At 42.8% G+C, this 15,931-nt stretch overlaps 1 protein-coding gene across 2 annotated transcripts; it reads left to right on the top strand.

The window, feature by feature from the left end:
• The first annotated feature begins 987 nt into the window (after positions 1-987).
• On the top strand, positions 988-11,220 carry LOC308333445 (tumor necrosis factor receptor superfamily member 12A). 2 transcript variants are annotated; one of them, XM_080789855.1, is made up of 5 exons: positions 988-1,455; positions 8,680-8,778; positions 8,956-9,105; positions 9,411-9,463; positions 9,586-11,220. In XM_080789855.1, exons 1-4 carry the CDS (start codon positions 1,377-1,379, stop codon positions 9,449-9,451), a joined length of 369 nt encoding a protein of 122 aa, XP_080645981.1. In that variant the 5' UTR covers positions 988-1,376; the 3' UTR covers positions 9,452-9,463; positions 9,586-11,220. The 2 variants fall into 2 exon arrangements, with proteins under 2 accessions (XP_080645981.1, XP_080645980.1); XM_080789854.1 differs by having other exon boundaries at positions 994-1,455; positions 9,411-9,459.
• The last annotated feature ends 4,711 nt before the right edge of the window (positions 11,221-15,931 follow it).

Raw genomic sequence — 15,931 nt, forward strand, 5'->3', positions numbered from 1 at the left:
TCCTCCTAGACCACTTTACCAAAGGTTATCCGTGACATTTAAGTATAAAAACATCTGCTTCACAACATGGTTCTGCTTTAATTGAACTGACGAACCCAGTTTTTTTTTTCCCCCTCTGTTCAGATGATGCGAGTTGTTTAATAGGTTTTTGGTTAGCGTCTGTTTGACGTTAGTTCTTGTGGGAAAGGCAGTTCACACTAACATTACATAAAAAGGTTCCAGGCTTCAGAAACTTTTTATTTTATTTTTTATCATGCATTAGGGTTAAATTAAGAGTTAGCACTTCTACTAGATTTCAATGCAATGTGAGAATAATGTATGTCTGCTTGATAATGAGTGGGCTGTGTTTCTTGAGTCATATGATCACATAACCTGTGATAAATAAATTAGAAACGGTTTCCCTTTGTGCTTGGTGATAATTTTATGTCACGCACAGAAAGTCTAATCTGTTGTGCCGTGTTGTCTAGCTGGCTCAGTGTAATTTTGAAAAGGAGCCAACATGATTGCACTTATGGTGAGCGTTCATTGGGTTTGTTATTGCATTTTTGTGGAACAGACTACACCCCAGCCCCAGACATTTGTAACTTGACTCTGCGTCAAGGACATTAAATATTCAAATGTGATTTTCTTTTTTCCTCAAACAGGATTATCAAATTGTGTAAGGAAACAGCTGTGGACAGCAACCAGCGAAACGAGATAATGGAGCCGTTATTTTGTTTGGAGTAGATCTATAATTTAGGCCTACCCGATACGTTTACGTGAAGAGCAAATAGCGTTTTGCTAAATTCCCTCTTTAGAGTTAATATTCTGATTTTGTTCCTCTACTCTGTCTATGACTCTGTGGGACCCAGAGCAGAGACCTATGCCAGATACTTGTGTTTTTTGGCAGCAGTCAGTGAATGACGTCGACAGGCGTGGTAATAACAATGAGAACACTATTAATTCCAGACTACATAGGTTTTGCCATCCAAGTAAAAATGTGAAAAAGCTGGAGGGTGGGGCTTTGAATGTTATTCTATATTCTAGCGTGTTAAAAGACGGGTCTGCTGTAAACTTTCACTTTTTCTACAACAAGCGAAACAAAATTGTATCACTAGAAAAGTTTCCTGTAAGTCCGGGACGAGCTCCTTCGTGCGCACTGAGAATCCGAGAGTAGCCTGCAGTACATAGGAAATGACTCATAGGAGTTGAACTGTTAGCGTGGGTGTGTGCGCTATTAAAACAAGGCGCAGACTCCTCTGGGTGACTCATTCTGATGCTCGCTTTTCCATGGTGAAAACCAGCACGGACCCTTAATCAGATGAACTTTTCGGGAATTGTGTAGCGGTGTAGCCTATAGCTATAGGGAGAAAGCAGCACATCCAGTCACTAGTACTATGGCTTCAAACGTTTTACGTGCGCTCTGTGGACTTTTTGCTGCTGTGGCGAATTTCTATGGCGTAAACGCACAGAAAAGTAAGTAGAAAGTAAATAACTTAACTTGTCGCTTGTTTTGTTAGTTTTTTAAAGTTTGATAGAAATATCTGCTGTAGAAATAAGTTATCGGACGAAAGTTCTATCCCTCTGATGTGTGTTGCTAATCTTGGGAGTTTTCCCCCTAAATTAATTTGCATGGGAAACCTTGTTTCATTCAACATGGAATATGTTGGTCACTCAAATGGAGGCAGATAATGGTCTGCTTACAGAGCCGCTTCCTCTACCAGCTGCACTTCTCACCGGTTCCGCATTCCAATCGCCTTATTTCACCCCATCCATGCCCCTGGGTGAAAAGGACAAGCCACATGGAATGGCGCACTGGTAGTGTCCTTTGTTATGTAGAAAAAGGAAAGAATAAATAAATAAAAGTTTAACATTTTCACACACACAATGACAATGTGTGACTTGCTCTCCCTGCCTCGCAATTGCATTGTTAGAGTAGAACACATGCTGTAAGAATCCAGACTCAACAGTAGGCTGCACTATACATAATTACACTGCTATTACAACATCCTTGAACAATTAGAATTAAATTATTAGAATTAATACAGTATTGCCATAACTACATTTCTGTTAAACGTCAAATCAAATTGACTAGAATTACTATTCATGACTTGAAAGTAACTGGAATTACTTTACAATAGACCACATCTGGACAGAGTTAATAGTAATTGTATCATCTAGTATCTCTACATCTGGATATCAGCTGCCAATAATCCCCCAGGGCCCAGGGCAAACAATGACATTCATGAACTTATGGAAAGAGCACAGTTGATCATTCTCCTGAGCCCTTTTATTCTCATGTGCCTTAGGCGGCAATGGATGTTTGTCCCTTAAATACTCGTCCTGTTTTTTAGCATGCCACAGATCGAATGGTTTGGAAAACGGGTTGAATGCATGCATCAGTAATGACTTAGTTTATACACATCAAAGACAAACAGAAAAAAATATATATACATTATATTAGATAACACAAGTGATTAGTCTTTTGGCATAATTTTGCTTTGATGAAGTTATTCTCAGGTCTGAGTGATGGTTATGTGCTGTATGGACCAACATGGACCCTTAAGGGTCCCCCTTAAGCAACCATGCAGTCAAATGGCCCTTTCCTTATTTCAACTGGGAGGTCACTTGCACCGCCACCCTGAGGGTGTAGCCAGGTCATATACATGACGGGAAATGCAGAAAAGAACAATGACATTTCAGTACAACCCATAACATTTCAGCCCACCTCTAGGTGTATTTTGAGGCATGTGCAAAACTTGGCTGTTAAAACCTAATCAAAGCAAATTTGTTCTCAACTTTAAATGCCTTCATTTGACATGATACATTGTTGCAATTTTTCATGGATGGCTGACTAAATCTGTCACCTTAGTGTGGCCTCTGGAATATTGCAATAAACGTATAAAGCTCTTTCTGAGCATAATGTAGTCTGCAAGTGTAGAACTGCACAATACAATGCCAATAGTAATGCGTATATTCCAACTGCATTATTATATTGTGATGTAGGTTAAAAAACGAAGGGAAATACATACCACTTGTACTTGTGTGAAGTCTGTCTGTCTGTCTGTCTGTCTGTCTGTCTGTCTGTCTGTCTGTCTGTCTGTCAGTCAGACTGTTAAGTCTGTAATAGCCAGGCCACAGTCACAAATCTGATAGCTGTAAAGAGAAAAGATTTGCCCCACCCCCGCATCGGTGTTGTCTGATCTGCAGTTCCATAGAGAACAAGATGCAAAAGATTAAAAAAGGTTACTGTGAATGTATCCAGGAAGATTTTCTGGGATCAGGGTACATTTTCTTATTCAGAGCTGATAACACTCAAATTACGTGAGCCTCATTTGTTTGCAAAAGTTCAGACAAACACAGTAAGCCATGAAGATAGTCTCCCACTCAGTCAGTTGAGCGGTGCATTGATGTGACATCAGATTAGAGTCTCAGCTCTCTGATTTCTAGCGTTGGGTCAGAGGACCACTGGAATAATGAACTTGTTTTTACTGAATGCAATTCCCATCTAATTGGACCTAGAAGTGTATTGGCTTTTAGAAGCCAGCGATGTAGGTTTTCAGTGTAATGGGTCGCGGGTCCCAGGGGTGGTCTTTTAGATGGGTCCCAAGGACATTTTGAGTCCTGCTTCAACAACGTTACAGTACAGAGTACAGCATTGCATCCCAGGACACCTGGAGGGTGACATGATTGCGTCCTTTCTCAATTTATCAAAGGATTTATCAAAAGGATTTATCAAAGGATGCAGGCTATTTGCATCACTGGAAGCGTTTATTTTTGAGGCAATAATATTGTGATGTATTTTGCTGTGATTTGTCTGTCACTTTAACACCGATGTCCCTATTTTGAGCATGTCATTATAGTTGAAAATTCAATGTGTCTCTGTAGTAAGCAGGTGCACTACAGGGACTTTATTTAAGGATGACAACGTTTCGACCCCTTATGGGTCTTCGTCAGAAATGATACCTGACGAAGACCCATAAGGGGTCGAAAACGTTGTCATCCTTAAATACATTTCCTGTGGGAGCTACACAACAGTGTCCGGACTATTTCTCCTTCTCCTGTACGTATCTTTTTGTTCAGCACCTGAAAGTTGTTTTAGAGATGTGCATACTTTCCTTTGGATTCCAGCACTACAGGGACTACCTTGTACAGGGGACCAGGGTTTGAACCATAGACTGTAAAAAAATATGGACAAAGCGTTCCACGGGTCTAACATGAACGTAAAATGAAGCCTGTCAGTCCTTGAATTGTACATCGCCATCTTTCTAGATCCGTTTGGGCCCAGCTGGCCATTGGCTGGCCCAGACAACGAGGCGGGACTTCCCCCCTTCTTCTCCGTTGGTTTTTATTTTGACTCGAGTGGGTGGGGAATCCCGATCATAGACTGCAACGGTAGCCACGCCCCTCAGAACATACGCGACTTTATGGTCATTTATTTTATAAATGGGACCATAATTTTCCAAAAAGAATATTATGACATTAGAAATGAGACTTTAATCTAGTGACTGGAAGCAGAAAGTATTCATGACCATGTTTATTAAGGTAATACAGTCTAGGTGAAGTTGGGCCCAAATACATGGACTTCTATGGGGCTATGGTTTTTTTTTGGGCCCAATGACAGCGCCACAACAGGCCATTATATGAACTTTCAGGAAATCCCGATTTCCTTAGTAGCTTCACAAATTAAGGTGTCGTGTTCTCTGTTCAAATCTGCTGCAGAGCCAATCAAATCCTATGGGAAAATTGAAATGGAACTGGAAATGGGTATGCCACTTTGTGGAAAGACCATAAATACTTATGCACAGACCATAACTAGTTACACAGAGCCTATTGCTCTTACAGTACATTTTAGATTTTTTCCCCCTCCCAGACATAGAATAGTGACAGTTTTATTTATGTCAGTTTCTTGATGACAGTAATAGCACTTCTTTTGCACACAGTTTAGTATTGCATTCTCAGGCTGGTCAATGTGCCTAGTGACTCAGCCAGTTAGAGCACACATCATATTGTCGCTGTTGCCAAAACTGTTGCTTTCCATGCTCCATGTGAGAGTGAAAACATGGCTTTGGATCTGACCCCTTGCATGTCTCTTCCTTTGGCTTCCTATCTCTCTATAACTTACTTAAAAAGTATGGCAAAAATAAATCTTAAACAAAAAAACACTTGTCAATGCCAGTTAAAGACTGCCGTATAGAACAAGCTCAAAGAAACACTGATTTAACATCATGTAGTTCAGTGGATTGCTTCATATGTCCATTGTCCAAGGTTATGCAGTATGCACTCAAACCCTGTTCTAGTCCTACCAAGAGGAAATCTAGAGCCAGGTCTTAGAGACCAGAAAGGTCCACCGGTGGTCTACTGGTTAAAGTAACATGCACTTTAAGGCTGTGTTGAACCCAGTGGTGTTGGTTGTGCAGTTGGAGATGTGTTCAACTGAGAGGAAGATTGGTTGATGGAGGGGGGATGACTTCTTTAGACTGTTAAATATCAAGCGTGGAGATGGGGCTTCAACAAGTGGCATAATTTCAGCTAAAGTTAAGGTATGTCAAGCTCACACGTGTGCATGCGTCGTGCCCGTTCCCCCGCGCACACGCCAAATGTTTAGTGGTTACGTGCGTTTATTTGACTCTTTTGGCCTATTCTCCTCCATTTTTACGGTTATGTGCGATTGTGCAGTTATTTGCCTATTTTTTGGCATATTTTCCTCAATTTGTCCCTCCCCTGGAGCCGAGGTATGACAGCTGCCATAGCTTGCAATACCAAATTGATGCCACTGGCTTCAACCCATTATTATTTTTCTCAGTGTATTTGTGGGGTCACAGTGCACTGTGGCCCCAGGCCCTGAGTCTGATATACTGTAGTGTACACTGTGGGGTAGAATGGTTCAATCAGTCTATGTAATTGAAAGCAGGTGTGTTGAAGTGGACAGGTTTTGGTGAACAGGCTTATGGGAACTGGAGTTCTGACCTAACATTTACACAGTAGGCTACTGTAGGTCATTGTAGTTGACCCTTTAGTGCAGTCAAAATTCAGCTCAGCTCAACATGCTGATGGACAGATCTGCAGACAGAAAGAGTATACAGACAAACAGCATTGTTATCTCTGGCAAGTCACAAAGGCCGGGGGCAGAGATTAAGTTTTCACCCCTGTTCGTTTGTGAGTGTGTTTGTGAGTGCATGAGGTAATCTCACAAACCGCAGGACCAATCGGTGCCATGCATGTATTATTACCTCCACCCACTGTCCCTCCAGAGTACTCCTTCATATGGCGAGAGACTGGCCTCTGAGGGCCGTTCATATGGAAGTGTTTCTATGAGCTATACACCGCGTATATGGGTGGTGATGTCATTGACTATACCTTTCGTTCACATTCACAAGCACTGCGCCTTTTCTTTCCGACAGCAGTTTACAATTCCTCAGACACACACATCGCCCAACACAGCGCACACACACACACACACACACACACACACACACACACACACACACACACACACACACACACACACACACACACACACACACACACAGACATACATGCATAGCGACTGCAGTTAACTATGACTTGCACGCATGTGTATGCCCCCCATACACACAGATACATCATGACACATGGCGCCACACACGTGCACATGGCCCCTGACCCAAATGCACTGAGAAACAGCAGCAATGCATGGGACAAACACTCAGTTAACAGGGAGAGGGAGACAGAGAGCGAGAGAGAAACTGAGCTGCACTTCCTAACTACCTGCCAACTGTACCAAGAAGACATCAGAGACATTCCCACAGATTACACCCAAAAACAATGTGAAGACAAAAAACAAAACAAAAACCATGTATGCAGGGTGAAGTACAGCATTGTGCAAACACAGCAGCAAGATTTGTGAGCTGAGAAAAGGAAATCCACTGGAATATGTACAACTACCATACAGACTGTATTCCTGAATTATATCTGCACCATGCTGATCTCTGTTCAAAACAAATGTACAAACAGATACCTTTAAATACATTGATGCGATCTACTTCAACATAAAATAAAAATGCTAGTGTGTGTGTGTGTGTGTGTGTGTGTGTGTGTGTGTGTGTGTGTGTGTGTGTGTGTGTGTGTGTGTGTGTGTGTTTGTGCGTGCGTGTGTGCATGCGTTTATTTCACACTTGCATTAAACCCCTTTGAACTGAAAGAAAAGTAAACCAGAACAAATCAGACCCATCTGAACTGAGTGGTGCTGTTGGGGTGTCGGACTTGTCTGACTATTGGAATAGTGGGACTGTTGGTTGTCTGACTATTGGCTGTCGGACTATGGGTTGTCGGAGTATTGGCTGTCGGACTATTGGTTGTCGGGCTATTGCGTTGTGAGCTTGTAGATGTTATTACTATAGGGACACACATTGTTGTTCCTTACTCAAAAAAATCAGCTTCCCATCAGGAACCTGTGCACAGTGTGAAGCTCAACAGCGCCACTTTGGCAACCTAGACAGACAGACAGACAGACAGACAGACAGACCCTAAACATAGGGAGTCAGGACACACTTTGCTGTTCATTGTATTGGCTGCACCACTCAAAAACAGCTGTGAAGGTCCTCAGTAGTAGTGTCACTTGTACTGTAGCTTACGTCAAACCTGTTTTTGAAATGAAAGTATAGGCCAATACATGCACTACAAATTATATTTGCACAATTTTAAATCTGTCTGTAAACCTTTAATTTATGATTAAGGTTTATCATATTGACATTCATGTGTTGCTCTTGTCATATTTAATTTTTTTGAGAAGTGCTCTCTTATTTTCAAATTGATTTCTGCATTACATATCATGCTTATATATATTTACCAAAAGCAGAGCATTAGATTGTTTAACAAATCCCTATGGTGTTTATAGTTCCAAAATTAAGATAGAACAGTAAAAGCCAACTTGCAGTTGGCTTTTACTGTTCTATCTTCAGGCTCCCTTATCACCTAGGAAATGCACAGCTTTAATTGTTCTACTGTCTGGCTGCCATAAAGAGATATGGAGGTTTCCATTGTGTCTAGAGAAGTAGCCATTTTCTCTGTATGAAAGAGAAGGGAACGTTTCACTACTGCTGAGGCCATCTTTCTCAGACACCGAATACCACATTTGTTTATTCTCCTAAAGTCATGCATATACAAACATACCCGGCACTCAAAACAATTCAGGGGAAGAACTTTTTGAAAACACACAGACATCCTGCTGCTCACACACAAGCTATGTCATGGTGCCTTGTGCATGTACGACCAGAATTAGCCAGTGATTGCCATTTGCATTTATGTGCATCAGCACATTTCCAGCCCCAAAGGAATTCCCCATAAAATTTCATGAGAGTCGGAAAACCCACAAGGTTTCTCAGATCTTATAGCTTGATGTCATACCGTTTCTCAATCAGTCCAAAATTTGCTGGCAGGTCACATGATGGAGGAAGGAAATGTGATGGTTTTTCAAAACATTTGCATGAGACTCATGGGATGCCTGGCTCACACTGAACGTCATTCTAACATCCTAATCTTTCACAAGCTTAAGTAATGGCGAATACTTCATACATTAAAAAGATTGCTTTGTGGAGAGAAGTCATATACAATAAATGCCTGTGGGTTTGGCTATTAAATGATGTGTTGAGAGGAATGACTCATGACACTTAAAATGACAAAACTAATAAATGATTTCCATCGTGTTTCTGTGTACAGGCCAATGCAGCAGTTCAGAGTTCTGGAATTCAGATTTGGATGTTTGTGTGCCCTGTGCGTCATGCAAGCAATACCCAAAGACCCCATCATGTAACACATGTAAGTAATTTAGGTCAAATTGACCTTTTGGCTTGTGGTAGCTTTTTAAGAGTCCTTGTGGCTGAAATACACATAGAAAATGCTACTACCGATCTAAAACACTGTGGCCCAAATTTATGCATTTATGTTTCAGTGTCTTTAAATGTCTTCTTCTCTTTAAATGTCATCCCTTTATAGGTAGGCCTATATTTGTTGAGGAGACTTCTGACGTGTGGAGGCTGGCAGCTATCACCAGTTTCTCAGTTCTGGCTGTTGTGCTGGTGGGTGCTGCAATGATCATTGGCGTTATGGTGCATCGGCGCAAGTCACAGAAACGACCACTGCGAGGTAAGACTCTTGGCTCTTGACTCTTTACATTGCAAAATACTGAGCACTTACTTTGAAAGTGTATAAATGGACCCATACATATCCATTTCAGCTTTAATTATATTTCTGTGCTGAAAGCAGAAAACAATTATGTCTTACATTAATCATGCCTATACAATTTAGCTATTTGTGAACTCAAGAGTTTAATGGTGAAGATGCATTTTTGTCAAGAGCTATGATGACTCACAATAGAAACATATGATACCAATTATAACAGGGCTGAATGATATGTGAAAATAAAGCAACTTTTCCTTCATACACGACAGAGCCCATTGAAGAAACAGCAGGGCCACTTTATCAAGCATGAACATTTCAGTAGGTATATTTTCACTTCTCAATTCATAATATGCATTCATAATATTTGTTTATGCAGAATTTGATTGCAAATTAATTTTGTGAAGGTTTTAAGTAACTCAATGTATCATCAACTAACTTTCACAGCCTCATCTTTCTGTGGAAACATATACGACAGAACCGGAACCAAGGGAAGACTAGTCCAGAGTTCGAAGACATCTCTGTACCATAAACTGTGCTCTGACCACAGGTTTTTGTTTTTTTTCTGAGTAGAATTGGACCATGTTAATTTATTACACTGTTCATTTGAGAGATGTGTTCAGTGCTCAGCAAACCCTAAAAGGTTGCAGAGAATTCACAGGGAAGTGGTGTTTTACCTATCGCACAGTTGCTTTTGTCTGTGGACACAACTTCAACAGTGCACTGATTATACGACTTAGAAAGAGTAACTTGCTCCTCTTTAGGAATAGTGACAGTAGCTGTTTTCAGTTATTTTGTATTTTACTTGCCTAAATGTTTCAATTAAGTTGTAGTTTGTATTCAGTTTAAAGAAACCTTTGTTAGTGTACACACAGGCTATTTCTTTTGTTTGTTCGTGAATTAGACATGACTACATTCTTCCTTCCCATGTGACAGATGCTTTCCAGTGCCTGATTTGTCCTGTCTCTGACAGGGCGCCAGTGAATGTAATACAGCTACTGTTGCCTGCTGAACCATAGTGGGTCACCTGCTATTCGGCAAGGTCAGAAGGGGTCTATTTGCTGGTCATTTACATCAACCTCTTTTAGATGAACCACAAGTGAGCAACATGCTGTTTGGCACATCAAGGCCATTTGAATGTAGCTACAGTACTTCTTAGGTGAAATATATCAATCCTGCCAGTACCTCCATTTTTGTATACGTATATAACTGTTATTTCAAGAGCCTGATACAGGAATTTAATAACTGAAGTTGTTGAGAGAGAGAGAGAAAGAGAGAACCAGAATGTTTCTTATGCACTGTTACTGGGTCTTCCAAGAACAAGAGATAATTCCAACATAATTTCATTGTCTTTGTTATATTACAAACCTTTTGGCACTACTTGGCTGTAGCACCCCCAACACAATCATGTGTCTTATCTAAAATACTAGATATCGAATTTCAATCCACTAACATGGAAATATAGGACACACGCATTTAATGTACAGTAGGAAACATTAAACCTACAGTTGCCAATTACAGAGCTAGGTGGAGCTATATAACCACATTGCTTACTAACTCTGGCCTGTTGAAACCTCTCAGTTCTCCACCAGTGCTTCACAGGCAGTGCAAGGCCTATAGGGGTCCATTTTCTTTGTGCGGGCATTTCGATTATTTTGATATTGTGATCAAATAAAGTACTATAATGCTTATTTGGAACACTCTTTCCTTGATATTATGTCCAGAAGAATCCTTCTTTTTTATGACTGACATCCTTTGCTTTCCCTGTAGCAGTAAAACTGGGGAATTAGTTAAAGATACTATGTTTATACCTTTATATTATTTATTAAGTCTCTTGCCATATTCAGTTGCAACAACTGCAAAATGTGGACACTTGTCCAAGGGACGCCTGTGAAGAGTTTTGTAATATTTCTACCATGTAAGCCAATGTTGTTAGGAAGCAACAACTAACCGTTTTCTTTGTGCTTTTTTAGTTGTGTAATTATATACATGCACTGGCATCTCTTAGTTACTGCATTCATTGTTACAAAATAATTATACTTAGTGTACCAAACATATTTTCACAATAAAACTGATAACATTTATTTACACAATGTCTCTTATTTTGTTCCTTTTTTAAATCTCTGCAAGGGCGGGAAAATATGCTTTCAACCTGCTTTTCAAAAATGATGAAAAACGGCACGCTATAGTATGCCGTACGATATAGGCCAGTGATACTCAACCTCAGGCCCGCAGGCCACATCAGGCCCGCGGGACCATTATGACTGGCCCACCAATGAAAATCTAAAAAAAAAGAAGAAAAAAAAATCTGGAAAATGAAATAAAAATAAATAAATCTGAATGAAGTTATCTTTAATTACATTATTATAAGTAATACTATTAGAGTTGTACTATTACTCGAACGAAAATAAAAGCTGGGGGGGGGGGGGATGCAATGCAAATGAAAGACATATACTGTGTATCCCTATTCCCTGACATAATTTTATTACCAAAACGGACAGAATTCTATTTTATTTGAATGATGAAACCCAGCTGCCATTAATAGTTGGAAATGGAAATGGAAATTGTGGAAATTGCGGAAATTGTAATTGCGGAAATTGCGGAAATGGTGGAAAATGCGGAAATGCGGAAATGGAAATTGCGGATATTGCGGAAATAGTAATTGCGGAAATGGTGGAAATTGCGGAAATGGAAATTGAGGAAATTGCGGAAATGGAAATTGCGGAAATGGTAATTGCGGAAATTGCGGAAATTGCTCTTCACTTATAGCTATCTATTTTCAGGTAGATTGTTTTATTTTACTCAGTCAGCCATATCACTACTCATTTTTTTTCATGAAAAAGGTCATAGCTGGGTAATCTATTTTCAGGCAAATTGTGTTTATTGTATTTTATTTTACTCAGCCATAACAATTTATTTTCTGTTAACCAACTTGCTGGCTGGCAGGCAGGCAGACAGCTACTCATAGACAGGCAGACAGACAGACAGCTACTCATGGAGAATTGGACAGGCAGGCAGTCAGACAGCTACTCATAGACAGGCAGACAGACAGCTACTCATGGAGAATTGGACAGGCAGGCAGACAGCTACTCATGGACAATTGGACAGGCAGGAAGGCAGACAGCTACTCATAGACAGACAGACAGCTACTCATGGACAATTGGACAGGCAGGAAGGCAGACAGCTACTCATAGACAGACAGACAGCTACTCATAGACAATTGGGCAGGCAGACAGCTACTCATAGACAGACAGACAGCTACTCATGGACAATTGGACAGGCAGGAAGGCAGACAGCTACTCATAGACAGGCAGACAGACAGCTACTCGTGGACAATTAGGCAGGCAGGCAGACAGCTACTCAGACAGGCAGACAGACAGCTACTCATGGACAATTGGACAGGCAGGCAGGCAGACAGACAGCTCATAGACAGGCAGGCAGACAGCTACTCATAGACAGGCAGACAGTAAGACAGCTACTCATTGACAGACAGACAAATAACTACTCATGGACAGACAGACAGACAGACAGGCAGGCAGGCAGGCAAAGAGCTACTCATGTTATGTTATTATGTTATTATAACAGCTACTCATGTTATGTGCAATAATTTGTGCAGTTATGGAAACAGCTCTTTGTGTTTATGCAAGAAAATGTAACACATTTATTTATTTACATATTGTGTGCATGCACATTGTACTTTGATACATTTTGCGAAAATAAAGCAATTGAAAGAGAGAAGTTATCAAGTATCTGTCACAGTATGGGGCTCTGTGTTGCCATACTGTGGCTATGTGTGGGCGTCGCCCTTCCACCCAGCTTCCAGCCTTGGCACACCTGTCTGTGGTCACCTCATCGCACTCAATTGACACACCTGCCGGCCATCAACTCTTCAGCCCTGACAGTATTTATACCCTGGTCTTCACTCCACTCATCGTCAGATCATTGTTCAACCTTTCATGGTAGTACTATAGCTTGATTCTAGCCAGTGTTTATGTTCTAGTGAAGTCATAGTCTAGTTATATTTCCTAGTATCTGCTCCTGTGTTTTCTGCAAACTCAAGCTCTTCTCCTCTCCTCCAGAACCCAGCTCACCTACCGTATATTCTACTGCCTGCTCTTCTGCCTGCTTCCTGCCTGGACTGCCTTCCTCATCCTCCATGTTTGTTTGCCATGCAACCTTCCACAATCTGCAATTCACCATATTGTGAATAAATATCTGAATTTTGCTCCTGTGTTTGGCTCTGCATTTGGGTTCAACTTTCTGCTACCGTGACAGAATGATCTGACCAAAATGAACCCAGCAGAGCTAAAGCTATTCAAGAGTAAGGTTGCCGATTTTGACCATGTGGTGGCACGCCTCATGGCCTCTCCCCCCAGCCAGCATACTACGCTCCACAGAGAGATTTCAACTCAACAACAGTGGTTCACAGAGAGGCCATGGGTGAGTCATTTTGTTCCCCAACTTGACATTATCCGTGATCGGCTCAAGACTTTTCTGCATACCAGTTCAGTTTCCACTGCTTCCCAGCAAGATCTCCAGTCAATTAGACTCGGATTTGTGGCCCTTCAACCTGCCTTTTATGAGCCTAAGCAGTCAGCTACTCATCCTGTTTCTGTGTTAAATGAGCCCGCCTGCACTGAATCGGCCCAGCTAAACACCCAGTCAATTAGTCTGCTGGCCTATTTCAGCAGTAGGGTCAAAATCCCAGCATATTCTGAGCCAGCTGTAGACCCATTTCTGGGCACCAGGCTGGCCCGGGGAGGTCCTCGTAGTACCACCAAACGAGCAAAACTCTCCTTGGGTCGCCAGGCCACCATACCCAACCGGTCCAGAGCCACAGCAACTCCCACCTCGCCTCCAGGGTGTGCAGCTCCCACCTCGCCTCCAGGGCGTGCAGCTCCCACCTCGCCTCCAGGGTGTGCAGCACCCACCTCGCCTCCAGGGTGTGCTGCACCCACCTCAACTCCAGGGTGTGCAGCACCCACCTTTCCTCCAGGGTGTGCAGCACCCGCTTTGCCTCCAGGGTGTGCAGCACCCACCTTGCCACTTCCGGCGTCGCCTCCCAGGACTGCAGCACCTCCGGCGTCTCCTCCCAGGCCTGCAGCACCTCCGGCGTCTCCTCCCAGGCCTGCAGCACCTCCGGCGTCTCCTCCCAGGCCTGCAGCACCTCCGGCGTCTCCTCCCAGGCCTGCAGCACCTCCGGCGTCTCCTCCCAGGCCTGCAGCACCTCCGGCGTCTCCTCCCAGGCCGGCAGCACCTCCGGCGTCTCCTCCCAGGCCTGCAGCACCTCCGGTGTCGCCTCCCAAGCCTGCAGCTTCCCTGGCATCGCCTCGCAAGCCTGCAGCTTCCCTGGCATTGCCTCCTTGGGCAGCTTCCCTGCCCCCGACTGCGGCTTCCCTGGCATCGCCATCGGTGTCTTCTGCTTCGTCTCGGGCCCAGGGCCGACCGCCCGATGACTACAGTTCTGCCTCGTCTCGGCCTCCGGGCCGACCACCTGATGACCCTGCATCTGCCTCGTCATGGCCTCCGGGCCGACCGCCTGATGACCCGGCATCTGCCTCGTCACGGCCTCCGGGCCGACCGCCTGATGACCCGGCATCTGCCTCGTCACGGCCTCCGGGCCGACCGCCTGATGACCCCGCATCTGCCTCGTCACGGCCTCCGTGCCGACCGCCTGATGACCCCGCATCTGCCTCGTCACGGCCTCCAGGCCGACTGCCCAATGACTCCAGATCTGCCTCATCCCAGAGGCCAGGCCGTCCACCCGATGATTCCACTTCTGCCTCATCCCAGCGTCCAGGCCGCCCCCCTGATGACTCCAGTTTTGCCTCGAACCAGCGTCCAGGCCATCTGTCTGGTGTCCAGGTTTCCAGACAGCATGTGCCTCGTTTCTCATCATTTTGGACCGTGGGCTATAGCCCATATCGTACGGCATACTATAGCGCGCCGTTTTTCATCATTTTTGAGGATTTGAAAAAAATGACGAAATGACAAAAACGATGGGTTATAGCCCATGTTTTTTGAAATTTTGAAAAAAAAGTTAGCCTCGTTTCTTATCATTTTGGACCGTGGGCTATAGCCCATATCGTACGGCATACTATAGCGCGCCGTTTTTCATCATTTTTGAGGATTTGAAAAAAATGACGAAATGACAAAAACGATGGGTTATAGCCCATGTTTTTTGAAATTTTGAAAAAAAAGGTTAGCCTCGTTTCTCATCATTTTGGACCGTGGGCTATAGCCCATATCGTACGGCATACTATAGCGCGCCGTTTTTCATCATTTTTGAGGATTTGAAAAAAATGACGAAATGACAAAAACGATGGGTTATAGCCCATGTTTTTTGAAATTTTGAAAAGAAAAGTTAGCCTCGTTTCTCATCATTTTGGACCGTGGGCTATAGCCCATATCGTACGGCATACTATAGCGCGCCGTTTTTCATCATTTTTGAGGATTTGAAAAAAATGACGAAATGACAAAAACGATGGGTTATAGCCCATGTTTTTTGAAATTTTGGAAAAAAAAGTTAGCCTCGTTTCTCATCATTTTGGACCGTGGGCTATAGCCCATATCGTACGGCATACTATAGCGCGCCGTTTTTCATCATTTTTGAGGATTTGAAAAAAATGACGAAATGACAAAAACGATGGGTTATAGCCCATGTTTTTTGAAATTTTGAAAAAAAAAGTTAGCCTCGTTTCTCATCATTTTGGACCGTGGGCTATAGCCCATATCGTACGGCATACTATAGCGCGCCGTTTTTCATCATTTTTGAGGATTTGAAAAAAATGAC

Source organism: Protomyctophum bolini, assembly GCF_963924005.1.
Source record: "Protomyctophum bolini genome assembly, chromosome: 18".
NCBI classification, from domain to species: Eukaryota; Metazoa; Chordata; class Actinopteri; order Myctophiformes; family Myctophidae; genus Protomyctophum; species Protomyctophum bolini.

Excerpts from the sequence above, each read along its gene's own strand:
- LOC308333445 (XM_080789855.1), top strand. The coding sequence starts at position 1,377 with ATGGCTTCAAACGTTTTACGTGCGCTCTGTGGACTTTTTGCTGCTGTG. Across the intron at positions 1,456-8,679 it reads TGGCGTAAACGCACAGAAAA|GCCAATGCAGCAGTTCAGAG; the intron begins GTAAGTAGAAAG and ends TTCTGTGTACAG. Across the intron at positions 8,779-8,955 it reads GACCCCATCATGTAACACAT|GTAGGCCTATATTTGTTGAG; the intron begins GTAAGTAATTTA and ends ATCCCTTTATAG.